We start from the raw sequence: 14,731 nt of genomic DNA on the forward strand, positions 1-14,731 counted from the left end.
AAAGACACTCATTCATATTCAATTAAAATATTGAAAAGAAAACATAAAATTTATCTAGAGAATCATAACGAATTAAATCGAAGTTCCACAAAAATATAATTATGTTTTCATTTGTTTATTTTAATTAAATGAGTTATTTGTATAAACAAAATTCTAATTTTATTTTTTATTTCAACGTTATTGATTTATGTGATTATGCATCAATATCATAAGCACATGATTCTGACAGTGCTCATACTGAATGCTTTGGGATTGTTGATTAGTCATAGTTTTATATTTCAATAAAAATCAAGAGCGATTGTAAAATGCTAAGGACGATGAAGATGAGAGATAAGTAAAAGCAAGCAACCATGATATGAATGAATCGGAGCACAAGTAGTGGGTATACACAACTCCGACAAAGAGGTGCGTTTGTTTCATGGCAATACGGCTAACACTGAGGATACTTGTTTGTTGGGCGGACACAAGAATGCAAATGATCAGAATAATATTTGGAATTATTGTTGAGACAAGGGCACCATCATGCTGGACTGACCTATCGGATATGGCATCCATATATACCACCAACCTTTTACTTTCACTGTCTCATCTTTTCTTTCTTTTCTTAATTGCATTTCTTCCTCCTTTCTTTTTTCTTATAGTTGATAAAAATTGCAAGTCATGATTTTATATAGAATATAATCTTGATTTACAAAAAATTTATTGCTTATCATCTATACTCTTTCTACATTTGAAGTTTTTATTTAAAAAAAATTGTCTCTCTATTTTTCAGATTTAGATTTATTAAGAGAGTTCTTTTTACACTACAACAAAATAGATATATAGCGGTGACAATGGTAGCTGCCACCAATACCTATGTATTTGATTCAATTTGAATCTACCTTTTTAATTTTTTATTTATAATAAATTTTAAAATATAAAATGCTGAAGAAATTATCTTTTTTGGGTGAAAGAAGAAATTAGTTTTAATATTAAAACAAGTAAACAAATTGAAATTAATGTTTTTACTTTAGATTTAAAATTAATAGTTAACTAATACTTTTTAATACACGGAGATGAGAATTAATTTTATTTGTGCATATACAAATTAAATCAAATTCTAATCTTATTTTTAGTATATTTATAGTAATTATCAAGCTAAATATGTACTTCCTTTTTACTTTTATTTAAACTCAGAATAAGGGTTGATGTGAGACCTTTTCAATAAATAAATTTAAAAACCCTTATTTCGAACATTTGTTCGTATTTTTTCCGGATTTTATTATTTTCAATAAAAATATATTATTTTCGTATTTTATTATTTTAAATTATTTTAGTACATTATGTTTGAAATGTATTAATTTAGTGTTTTTTAAATAAATTTAAAAAATCATTATTTTGGGCCTTTGTTCGTATTTTTCCGGATTTTATTACTTTCAATAAAAATATATTATTTTCTTATTTTATTATTTTACATTATTTTAGTACATTATGTTTGAAATGTATTAATTTACTGTGTTTTTAAATAAATTAAAAAAATCCTTATTTCGCCCTTTGTTCATATTTTTTCCCCGAGTTTATTACTTTTAAAAATATACTATTTTCTAATTTTATTATTTTACATTATTTTAGTACATTATATTTGAAATTTATTTATTTAGTGTGTTTTTAAATAAATTTAAAAAACCCTTATTTCCACACTTTGTTCGTATTTTTCCCGGATTTTATTACTTTCAATAAAAATATATTATTTTTGTATTTTATTATTTTACATTATTTTAGTACATTATGTTTGAAATGTATTAATTTTCTGTGTTTTAAAATAAATTTAAAAAACCCTTATTTGACCCTTTGTTCATATTTTTTCCCCGAGTTTATTATTTTAAAAAATATACTATTTTATAATATTATTATTTTACATTATTTTAGTACATTATGTTTGAAATGTATTCATTTAGTGTGTTTTTAAATAAATTAAAAAAAAACTCTTATTTCGGCCCTTTGTTCGTATTTTTTTCCTGAATTTTATTACTTTCAATAAAAAAACACACACTAAATTAATACATTTTAAACATAATGTACTAAAATAATGTAAAATAAAAAAATTAGAAATAGTATATTTTTTAAAAGTAATAAAATTCGAAAAAAAATACGAACAAAGGCCCAAAATACGAACAATTGGTGCCGCCTCCGCCACAGGCACCAAAGGTGCCGCCTGTGGCAGCCCCTTCTTTCAGGTTTGTTTTTTTTTAACTGTTTTTTTTGTATTATTTGGTAAATAATTTTTTTATATATTATTTTGGTATTTTTTATTTTTTTTGTATTATTTTTTGTAAAAGACCCTTCAGCCTAATAGTCAAATTCAAAAAATTTTGAGCTTTGTTGATGATATACCATAGGTAAAGTTTGTAAGGTAAAGAAAATATTGAAAAGAATTGAATATATATCAATTATTGAAGGAGAAAAAACTTTTTATAGCCGTACATCACAATTGAAAAGAGAAAGAAAAGGAACAAATTTAAATAAATCAAACAAATAACTATCCCTAAAGAAACTGGATTTATTGTCCAAACAATCTAAAAACATATTATCGAATACTAACAAAGTTAAATATTTATTATTTGGATTTTGAAGGAAGTGTAAAAGAACAAAGAACAAGAAAGTACTCATTTTTTAATTAATCTTGAATTTTGAAAATTCCAAAATGTAAAATAGAAATCCCAAATTTATTTATTTTTACTCTTCAAAACAGTCCACAAAGAAATTTTAGAAATTGTTGGATGACTTAAATAATGATTAATGTTGGAAATAGTGTGATATTAGGGTGTAATTATCAATAGCAAACTTTAATTATTGAACGTTAGATTAGTTGGAGGGTTGAGAATAAGATATCATTTTCCCATAATAGGTTGATTAGGTGACACGTCATATGCATGGAGATGTTAAACGTTTCTTTCATCCATTAAGGACTCAAAAGTTCAACTGCTCTATCTTTGTAAATAGGGGTGAGCAAAACTTGATTCGACTCGAAAAAATCGAAAAAAAATTCGAATTTCGAGTTAAACGAATCGAGTTATTCGAGTTATTCGAATCAACTCGAATTTTTTTTTCGAATTTCGAGTTCGAATCGAGTTAAGTTTTCGAATTCGAATAACTCGAATAATTCGAATAATTCGAATATCAAACTATAATATTTGACAGTTTTACCCTAAACTCCCAAACCTTTTTACTTTTCCCTCAAAACTTTTACTCCTTCCCACTTTCCCCCTAGAACTTTTACTCCCCCCTCCCAACCCCCCAATCTACCCAAAATACATTTCCCACCAAAATTTTACTCTCCCATTTACTTTTTCTCAAAATTTTACTCCCAAAAACCCTCAAAACCTTTTATTTTCTCTCAAAATTTTTACTCCTTCCCACTTTCCCCCTAAAACTTTTATTCCCTTTCCATCCCACCTCCCACCTCCCATCTACCCCAAACCCTCCCCCCTCCAATTTTTTTTTTAATATTTTCCCTCCAAAATTTTACTCCCCCTATTTACTTTCCCTCAAACTTTTATTCCCCAAAACTTTTTATTTTCCCCCGAAACTTTTACTTCTCACTCTTTACTCTCAAATAAAAAATCAAAATTATCCAAAAAAAATCACTAAACATAAATAGTAATAATTTTATTTATATTTACTATTTATATTATTAAATTAAATTTCACATTTTATATTATTTATATTATTGAATTGTTTAGTCATATTGAATATTTATATTAAAATTGAATTATTAATTATGCCATAAAATATTCGTGTTAAAATTTTATATTGGTATCAATTTCACATTTTATTTTTGAAATAACTTTTATTAAAAATCATATTTTTACATTTAATATATTTTTAATTCCAAAATACATAGTGACAAGAATCAAGATAATTGAAACAACTAAGCAAGCAAATAAACTAATCAAGATATAAAAATTAATAAATAAATTATGAGGTGATGAAAGTTAATAAAAATTTGATTAAGGTAGACAAATTTTATTACGATGGGTGACAACGGTTATAAGGACCCAAAATTATTTTTTAAAAATTTAACTCGAACAAATATATTCGATTCGATTCGATTCAAATTCCATCTCACTCGACTCGATTCGAGAAAACTTCAAATAAAGTTAGGATGATAAAATGAGATTCGAAAACTCGATTAACTCGAAAATTTTTGATTCGATTCGATTCGATTCGATCGAATGCTCACCCCTATTTGTAAATCTATATATAATATAACATTAGCTTCGTTTTTTTTAGCCATTAGGGTTATAAACGTCATTTTAATTTAATCTTATAACTTCATTTTAATTTTTTTTAAAGAAGTAAATGAGCTAGTTTAGATCAAATATTAAAAATTTAATCAATTCATTTTACTTATTTAATCAATCCATTTAGATACATCATGAATGGTGGAGTCTCTCGTAGTGAGTGACAATTATTCTTGAAGATAGGAAGGAGAGATGTCATCGATCAATTGCTTCTTTTTCTATCAATTTGACTTTGATGAGGCCACAATATGTTTCCTAATGTATTGCGTCTTATAAAGTTTTAGATAAATGTCGAGTTTGATTCAATACATTATTAAAAATTGAATATAGATCGACTCAATGCAATTTATTTGTTTATTTTGAAAGTTAAAAGAACATAAAATAAAAAAAATCACTCAAAACAAAAAATATAGGGACTAATTGTATAAGTTAACCTAAAATTTTTGTATGAAATGATGATTTAACGTGCCACATCAGCTTACTGTTACACCGTTAACGAAAATTAACGGCTTAGTGATTAAAATGTTACAACACGTTAACGTAAGTGACTAAAACGTATCATTTCAAACATAAATGACTAAAATATAACCCGAGATAAATAAAAGTGACTATTTTGATAATTTACCCTTAAGTTAATTGCCTATTTCTTTTTATATTTTCAATTTAATATTTCAATTATTTTGTTTATTTGAGATATTTCCATTCAAACTACCTACAAGTTTGATAGTTCCTATTATAAATAAAAGAAAATAGTCTTAATAAACATGTATACTTTATATTTTATTTGGTAACTTAACTAATTAATAAAAAATAAAACATCAAATTACTTAAAATCAAAATTCACTGCCTGCATAATTTTTTATTAAGAATTATAATTTTTTGAATTGTACTAAATTGAATTTAACTTTAGGGATTTTTCTAATATAAAATTAGTTAATAAATAAGATGAAGTTTAATTTATTAAACTTAAGGTTGTCAATTGAATTCACTTTTACCGATTAAGGTGATTTTATGTTGGTTCAACCTTTTTTTTAATAATGAGATTAAATATCCAATTTTTAAATAAGTTAATTAAAATAAAAATAAATTTGAAAAGAATTCACATATATAAAAGTAAAAATATCATAAAGGTCTATGGTTTGTCACTAAAATTGTATTTTGCTTTTCTATTAAAAAATAAATTACTCTACATATTAGATCAAATAACAAATTGATATTTTTCACTAAAATATCATTCATTTATACTGTTAAAAACTAACATGCGTGACGGAATAACTAGACAATGACACATGATTTGTCATTGTATCTCACGCAGATGTTTAAGGACTAGTTTTTAAAAATAAAAATAAATAAAATTTTTAACAAAATGATTAATTTTTCTCTTTTATCTGAATTAATTTACTATTTTTTAATAGAAAGAATAAAATACAATTCAATCTCCATAATATTTGTACTTAGAAGCCAACTTTCATTAAGATAAAAAGTGACTTTCAAACATTGAAAAAAGCTGCATGGGATAATCACTAAATCTTGTCAGGTATAAAGACAATAGACAGAGTTATTAGTACTTTATGAAACTCAAGTCAAAAGACATGGAAGTCCCTTTTTGAGGGGCTATTTTACAATATGCCAAAAATTTGCAGTTTACAATTATGTTGGTGGTCCATCAAAATTAAGCACCCAATTTTATCATATTTACTTCATTTTCATGCTCATTGTAAATCGCATAAGAAAACATAATGATCTGTATGGTTGTCATAAAAGAAGAAGAAGAAAAATAACATGTGAAGCATATACATGAATTACTTTAGTTAACTGAGTCCTTTGTTTGTGTTGATTTGATAACAAGTTGAAAAGTCCCTTCAATTTGCTTTGTTTTAAGGGTGGGACAATATCGCTTTTAGGAGGACCACAATTGGGTTATCATTTTCATCGCATTGGTACAAAACTCAACTTGGAAATGGGCAGTTTTCCAATGCTTGGAAAGGAGAAATGAACATAAGACATTTTTTTAAAAATAAAAAAGGATTAATTTCTTCATGTTCATAAAACAGAAGGATGAAATTACGAAGGTTTAATCTATAATGGGAGTAATATGAAGTTCCATAACATTGTGAAAATGGAATTGAAATGTCAAAATCAAAGTCACAGTCTTGGTAGCTCGAAGGTCAAATTTGACAATAATCTTTTGCTTTATTAGCATTTACATTTTCAGTTTCAAAATAAAAGAGAATCAAGAAACGGCATGTGGGTTCATATGATATGCTGGGCAACTCATAGTTTAATTATTATTATTTGATTTAACTCTAGATTCTGAGGGTAACATGGAATATTTTATGATTGGATGATAACATGCAAATTAATTAATTCATGATTTTACAACTAAAAAGAGCTTGCCATGATTCACATTCCCATTTTGCCAGCCTTGATTCCTACACAAACCCATCCCACTCTTCCTTCTCTATTTTTTTTATTAATATAAAATTGAAAAATCTCATGCTTTCGCCAATTAGTGCTAGCTATGCTATGATGTCAATTTTCCTTTTTCTGATTACTAAAAATATTACTAAATTTATTAAAAGAGGCATGTGGAAACTGGAAAGTTTAAGTTAATAATATTTTTATGAACTATTAAGTCTCTTTGTCTAGGGATTCAATTTTCTTTTACAAAACATAATGAAATTAAAATCAAAATATATTCAAATTTAAATAAAATTCACACATACTCGCATAATAAAATTTGAAATATCGACATTCATGTTAACCTTCATTTCAGCCAAATAATCTGCTTTTATTATTTTACTAAAAGGTTAAAACATTAATTTTATTTATATTTGTACCAAAGTAAAGCGAATTAATTATATACAAAATATTTATGTTAATATCCTCAAATTTTTTTTTTGGGTGAAATATAAGAGGAGGGTAAAGTCTTAACAGTAACGCGACTAACGCGACTCGAACCTATACCACATCTGGGACAGTGAACACCCTGATTTGGGGTTCAATATCTTCAAATTTCGCTCCTTCTTTTAATAGAAAAAAAATTTTAATCGATCAACTTTTTCAAATCAAATCAAATCATTGTTTTGTCTATAGCCGTATCGACTTTTAAGTTGGTTGCTAATCACAACTTTCTTCAACAATATTCTTTAAATTTACTTTTTTTTTTTTTAATTTCAATCCAAATTATCGTGGTTTTTGTCCATATTTTTTTTGTGGTTTTATTTTGTCTATTCTGTTTTTTCTTAAAAGTAATGGTAGTTTTAATTTTAGTATTAGTTTTTAATTTCTAGTCATGTTCTAGTGTATATATGAGTTTTATCAAGGGTGCCGCTATATAACCATTTCAAAGGGCTTTATCATGATAGAGTACGATAATGGTGTTTGTAAAATTCGATTTTCAAATGATGAGGAGAATGATAGACTCTTAGATTTAGCCTTTTGTGCATTACTAATGTGATTACCAATGTGATGGGTCTATTAGGGCTCTTAAAGGTAGTTTCTTGGTTAACCAAAGTTCATTGTGAGTTTAGCATGATGATAGTGAGTCAAGAATGTAATTTTCAGCATTTTGATTATGATGATAAATTGTTTCTAAATTATTCCAGTGTTACAGTTGTTGCGAATTTGTCTTTCTCCTTTATTGGGATTATTATATAAATATGATATTTGTATATTAATTTAAAATATTTTATTTATCATTTATATTATATGCATATATTTATATTCATGATTTCTATCACAAATGCGTGTTACTAGCTTCAAAAGAATATATAATATAATTACCTTTGGAGAGGAATTCTGGAATTTAGTATAGCAAGTCACATTGAAAATTGCCATCTTCAAAACATGCGCATCAAGAAAAGCATTTGTTGACGAAGTCCTTAAGATATGGTGTTTGATGTGTTGGAAAAAACTTTCTTCTTCCTTCTCTTCTTAATAACTTGTTTGTTTTTACCACATAATTCGCATCCGTTCAATTTTCCATTAAAATCCCTGCCAAGAATATACATATAAAACTAGAGTTCATCACATCCATACAAATTGAATCTTAGTTTAATTGATATTGACATTATTATCAATGCAGGAGAATATAATTTTGATCACACTGAATCACATTTTTTTATCATCTCAAAAGCCAATTACATATTTACATGTCTCATTTTTTCTCAAAAATTATTTTGGTTAAAATATGAGTCAAATCTCTTTGCAATTCATAAATTTAAAATTTAATTTCTCTAATCTTATTTCAAGAAATTTAATTTATATATTTTAAAATTTTAAAATGTAAATTCAATTGTTAATACTATTAATTTTTTGGTCATAGTAAAATTATTGGAACTTGAAACATGTTTTAACCAATTATTTTAACTACCTATCATTGTTTTATTTTCGTTTGTAAAATTTGGATTAGACTATTTCTTTTATATAAACTAAAATTTGGTATAATAATGATGTAAATGAAACGACTTTTTCATCATGATCTTTTGGACATTCAACATATTGATATTTTAAATAAATGAAAATCAGGATATTTCTTTTCAAATTAAAATGGATATATTGTTTTTCTAAAAATGAAAAGTAGGTAATTTTTTTAAAAAATAATACTTAATTATTATTTTAATCTCAATTTTGTCTTTGTTTAAAATTTTACTTTTAACCTTTTGGCAACACTAAATTTAATATTCACTTCAATAAAATGAATTATAATAATTAGATTATGACACATTATATAGGTGAAAAACAAAATTTATTTAAGATTTTGGTTGAAGTGTAACTTAAATCCCCATATTTCAAATATTTATAGATTTTATATAAAAATAAGAAAAGGTAAAAACATCTATATTTATTAATTTTTTAAAATTTATTTTTAATATTTTTTTGGTGATAAACAAATTACAAAGTTACATCAAAAGTGTTCGAGAGCATCGCTAGCTTTATCTTATTGTAGAACTTTAAAGACTTTATTAGGGGCATCATCATAAACTTGCAATCTTGCCTTCCATCCTAAAGTCAGCTTAGTCAAACAATCAACAACTTGATTAACCTCCCTAGGAACATACCTAATCCACCACTATCCTTCAGTTCTCATAATCTGTTGGACCCTCCTTAATACTATGATTCTTGAATCTACCATCATACTACCTTGTAAGGCTTTGACCACCTCCAGATTATTGATCTGAATCGTAACTCTTTTAGAACCTTTGCTAAGCAAAATAAGTATACCATAAAAAATACCCTATACTTCAACCTCAAAAACTGTGCATTTTCTCGGGTTGTGATTATACTCCAAGATCCAATTTCCATTTTGGCCACGCAATAGTCCACCAACAGAACCACTTTTAGAACCTCTATCCACTGCACTATTAGTGAATAAGTGTATCCACTTACCTGTCAAGGGTGCTCAAGTAGTAAAAGTTTGCTCATTTTGCTTGTATTCATTATGACTTAACTCATATTGTTGTGCCCAACTATAGGAAACTTTAACAATCTCAAGAGTGTTATAGGTACTACCTTGGAAGATAAACAAATTCCTATTCTTCTAGACGCGCCAAGCAATTAGCCTAAAAAGACAAGACCAAATTACCCCTTACCCAGGCAACCTTGTGTGACAACTAAGGCTAGAAGTTAACCAATCTTGTAGAGTCCCAGAAAACAACTTGTGCTATTGATCAATTGGGACAATATGCATCCACACTTCCTTCGCTTCTGAACAATCTCGAAGCACATGAAGGGAATCATTTGTTTCATGTTCACATAATGAGCAAGAGCTGTTATGCCCATTTCCCCGCCTAGTACACTTCATATTAGTAAGTAGCCTGTGCTTAGATACTAAGCAAAGTAAAAATTTGGCTCTCTACGGCCCTTGATATTTCCATGTGCTCTCTCAGAATCATCTCTAGAATTCCAAGAATTTTCCTTTAAAGACCAAAAAGCTCTTCGAACAAAAAAGGACCCTCATGTCGTACGTGTCCAAATAACCTTATCTGATCCTGATGAATGGTGCAGAGGTGAAATATTTACTATTTGCCTGACCACATCCCTCGACAACTAGATGCAAAAAAGGTCAAGATTCCAAGTTCCATCCGGTGTAATCATTTCACTAAAAGAGCAATCCAAATCAAGATTAGCATAAGCAAGAATTTGCATTATCAAATGACCTATTGTTGAAATCCATGAATCCTTCCATCAAGGAATGCTATTACCATTTCCTACTGACCAAGCTAAATTCTCCCGAAATAAGGGCTATACCTTAGGGAGGGCCCTCCAAAGATATGAGCATTTAGTACGAGTAATGCTATCTGATAATTTCTTTAACTGAGTTAATTTTAAGTTGGTTTGTAACACTAATTTAACCAAATATAAGATATTATAAAATAATAAACCCTAATTCAAAGCCCTTTTTCTTTTCTACAAATATTTCTCAACCTTTATTCACAAGATACATGTTTTTTGTTCTCACAAAATGCTAAAAAGGCAAACCTTTCTTTAACAGAAATGCCATATGCATGAAAATAATTTCATATAGCAAATAAATTAAATTTGATTAGTAAGGCTGAAAAATAAGGTTATGTTATCCTTAGTGATGGGCATACTTTAATAAATCACATAATATATGAATGATTTAATTTTAATTCCTTAAAGATATTTTCCTTATATATTTTGTGCTACCGCTGGAACCACCAAAAGTTAGCACTGTACTGCCGGCGGACTCTACAACTATATTATATAGGAGAATTATTTGAAAAAGGGGGCTCAAGTGGGGGTGATAACAAGGGGACGAATGGTATAATAAAAAAATTGGTAAAAGACCTCGGTGATTTTTTTTTTTAATTTTTATATTAAATAAATTAGTTTAAAAAAAAGAATTGGAGTGATTTAATCTTTATCAGTAATCATTTAAAGATAATTAATCACGACATTAATATTTTTCGTCAAATTTACACAATTTTGATTGGTATAATAACAAATTTAGTCCTCAAAATTTACATATATTATCTATTTATATATATTTTAACCTAATTTTTTATATATTCTTTTTGTTTTTTAGATTTTTTTAAAAATTATACAATTTTAGGATAATTTTTGTATCAAGACCAAATTGATAGAATATATAAACATTAAGAGCTTAATTTGTTATTATATCAATAACAATTATGTACAATTAAGAAAACATCAATTGTTGTGATTAATTGTTTTGAGTTGCTCACTTTCGAAATTGGCATAAATTAAATTATTTTAATTTTTCTAAGAGTCCAATTTAGTCAGCATCTAAATTAGAAAGATTAGGGAGGTGTTTTTACAAAAAAAGAAAGAAAGAAAGATATTTGAAATATATATATGCATATATATATATATATATATATATATATATAACAAATGAGAACTTCTTAATTATACTTGTGATGTTAAAATGTGTATAACTGTGTATCTAACATTAATTTTTATTTTAAAAATAAAAGAAAATAAATTAATATGAGAGTGTTTTTACCATTTTAAATTATAAAAAATCTAAAAATTATACTCATAATACTATAATTTTCAACGTTTTAATTTTATTATTTCTATCAAAGTTAGATTTTTGATTAACATGATGTAACCTAATATTTATTATTTTAATTAAACAACTGGCTATTTTATTTTACTTAATACGATAAATTGTAGAAAGGTATCATATATTAATTTCAATCGTAAACATTACATTATATTTAAAGCATATATAGTCTCTTTTTTGCCAGAAAAGCATACATAGTTTAATAATTAAATTTATTACCTAATTTTTATAAATAAGATGAAATTTTAAATTTAGTTTTCAACGCCAATTAAAAATAAAAAAATATTTTTAAGAAATACAATTAAACTCGTTAACTACTTGAATCAAACAATTAATTACTGAAAAATTGGATAAAAAAATAGTTAGTTAAAAAAATTTTAACAAGAAATAATGATACAAAATCCATCATCATTGGCAATGCCATTAGTAGAAAGATATATCCTTCTCAAAAGGATGGGACCCCACCTTATTTAAAACAAGCCATGGTGATTAAGCCAGGTGGAAGATGCACAGGTGGCACAAAGGTAGGTGGTGATCAACATGTGTGAACAGCTATATTCAATTGGAAGGCTGAATTGCGTAGGCAATGGCCGATGACCGACCTTCTGCCTACGTAAAGACGCTAAACAAAGAACCAAAAGTAGCGTAAGCGCCAAACCCATCCTTGTCCATCCATCCAGCGGCTCTACATCAGCTTCAGCCACCACTTTTGATCTCCGCCGTCCAAACTCCCCCACATTACTTCGCTGCATTTGTTTATGAGCCTTGTCCCTTAGTTCAGGCGTTTGCTTTGTTGGTTGAATTCTAAGTTGCAAATTCATTTTAATTACCCCCTCTCTCTTTCTCTTTCTCCCTCTCCCTCTCTCTTTCTTTCTCTTTCTTTGGCTTTTGATCTTAAATTTTTCTCTTCCATTATCGTCAAAGCAAAAATTAATCCAGCTTCATACATTTCCTTGGCAAAATCCCACTGCTTTGCTTCGATTATCAATGGTAATGGCATTGCCATCAATGCCCCAATATTACTTGTTTCTTTCTTGTTCATTCTTCTTCGCTGGTTTGGTTTTCTTTGTCTCATTATCCTTTTTCTTTGGTTTTGTGGAGATAGGGGACAATGGCGGTGCCGCCATGGCTAGAGTCATTGCTAAGTACAGCCTTTTTCACAGTTTGCACAACACATGGAGATGCAGCTAGGGGTGAATGTAACATGTATTGTTTAGACTGTAAAGGGGATGCGTTTTGCTTTTATTGCCGCTCTTCTAAACACAAAGATCATCAAGTTATTCAGGTAAACTCTATGTATGGGAATTAACAAATTTTATTTTCTGATAAATGTACATAATTTAAAACCTTTTGTTTGTTGGCTTTTCTTTTGGGTTTTGATGTTCAGATAAGGAGATCTTCATATCATGATGTAGTGAGGGTCACAGAGATTCAAAAGGTATTGGATATAAGTGGGGTTCAAACATATGTGATAAACAGTGCCAGGGTTCTATTTCTGAACGAGAGGCCTCAACCAAAATCTGGAAAAGGTGTAGCTCATATCTGCGAAATCTGTGGAAGAAGCCTCTTGGACCCATTTCGCTTTTGTTCCTTGGGATGTAAGGTAAATAGCATTTTCTCTATCTACTTCATATCTCTTCATCCTTTCTTCTCATTAATTATCATCATCACCATTACCATTCACCACCCATCAGATGTATATATGGTTACATTACCATCAACCTTCATATATAACATATAGTAGAACATGATGATTTTCTTCATTCGTTTCCCATATATAAAAGCATCATCATCCCAACTACCACCGCATTGATCATCAATCATGATTATATGATATTCCCTAAGATATATTAATTGGCCAATGCTCCACATTGTTTGATATTTCAAACAAGTGTATAAATTGTGGTTGGATTAAGTCATGGTTTTAAGCAGTTAAAACAGTGAATTATAATTTTAATCCCATTTTTAATATGAAATTAGCTTGTAGGAATAAAGAGAAATGGGAATGCAAGTTTTAGCTTAGAGGCTAAGAATGAGGTGGTGGTAATGGATAGAACTAGAAGAGAAGGCATATCAAAGGAAGAAGAAGAATTGCGTGAAGGCTCACAACAAGACATTTACCCGCCCACGCCTCCCCCACCTCCTTCAAGTGCAAGGAGAAGGAAAGGAATCCCTCACCGTGCACCTTTTGGCTCCTAAAAATTCCACTAAAAAAAAAAAAGAGTACCCATTTCTTTATTTATCACCAAAAAAGAAAAAAAGATTACAATTGTTTGGGGGTCTTTGAATTTGTCCAATTGTCCTACCTCCTTTATGCAGGGTATCATAATTTGGTCAGGGGGAGTCCCAAAAAAAAAACGAAGGGGTGGGGGGGAGAGGGGAAGTAAAGTAAGTTTTGGCTTTTGGAATTGGGTCCCTTTTAACAACAAATTCCTCTCTCTCTATATGTTGTGAAGAAAGGTCAATAATGCAAGAATTGAGAAATGTTAATTATTGCATAGTTGTAAGGTGTACATTGTAATCAAGAAATTATAAAAAAGAAAAGCAAAGTGATTGGGTGGAGTTTGTTTTATAGTTTTCATGGGTCCATCAATCACATGGGCGGTTTACATAAAGAAACAAAACTCCCTTCTATTTGTTTAATTCATAGGACTAATTAAATAAACCCATTTTTCTTTTTGTGATGAATTGTTACCCAGATTTGTAGATCTATCATTTTAAGTTCAATTTGGTTGTGGATATCTTCTTTATTGCTTTTCCTTCTTTTCACTTCAAGCACGTTTTGTTAAATATAGACACAACTTTTGGCAAAATTAATGTTTTTTGGGGGTAAAAGTAGTAGATTATTCAATCAAGAAATACTCAAGTCACAATTAACATTACAATGCAGAAC

At 28.0% G+C, this 14,731-nt stretch overlaps 1 protein-coding gene across 2 annotated transcripts; it reads left to right on the forward strand.

The window, feature by feature from the left end:
* Nucleotides 1-12,450: 12,450 nt before the first annotated feature.
* Nucleotides 12,451-14,202, forward strand: LOC105799726 (protein RGF1 INDUCIBLE TRANSCRIPTION FACTOR 1). 2 transcript variants are annotated; one of them, XM_012630418.2, is made up of 4 exons: nt 12,451-12,828; nt 12,940-13,123; nt 13,226-13,441; nt 13,819-14,202. In XM_012630418.2, exons 2-4 carry the CDS (start codon nt 12,950-12,952, stop codon nt 14,035-14,037), a joined length of 609 nt encoding a protein of 202 aa, XP_012485872.1. In that variant the 5' UTR covers nt 12,451-12,828; nt 12,940-12,949; the 3' UTR covers nt 14,038-14,202. The 2 variants fall into 2 exon arrangements, with proteins under 2 accessions (XP_012485872.1, XP_012485871.1); XM_012630417.2 differs by having other exon boundaries at nt 12,453-12,828; nt 12,944-13,123.
* The last annotated feature ends 529 nt before the right edge of the window (nt 14,203-14,731 follow it).

Source organism: Gossypium raimondii, chromosome 9 (genome assembly GCF_025698545.1).
Source record: "Gossypium raimondii isolate GPD5lz chromosome 9, ASM2569854v1, whole genome shotgun sequence".
Lineage (NCBI taxonomy): Eukaryota > Viridiplantae > Streptophyta > Magnoliopsida > Malvales > Malvaceae > Gossypium > Gossypium raimondii.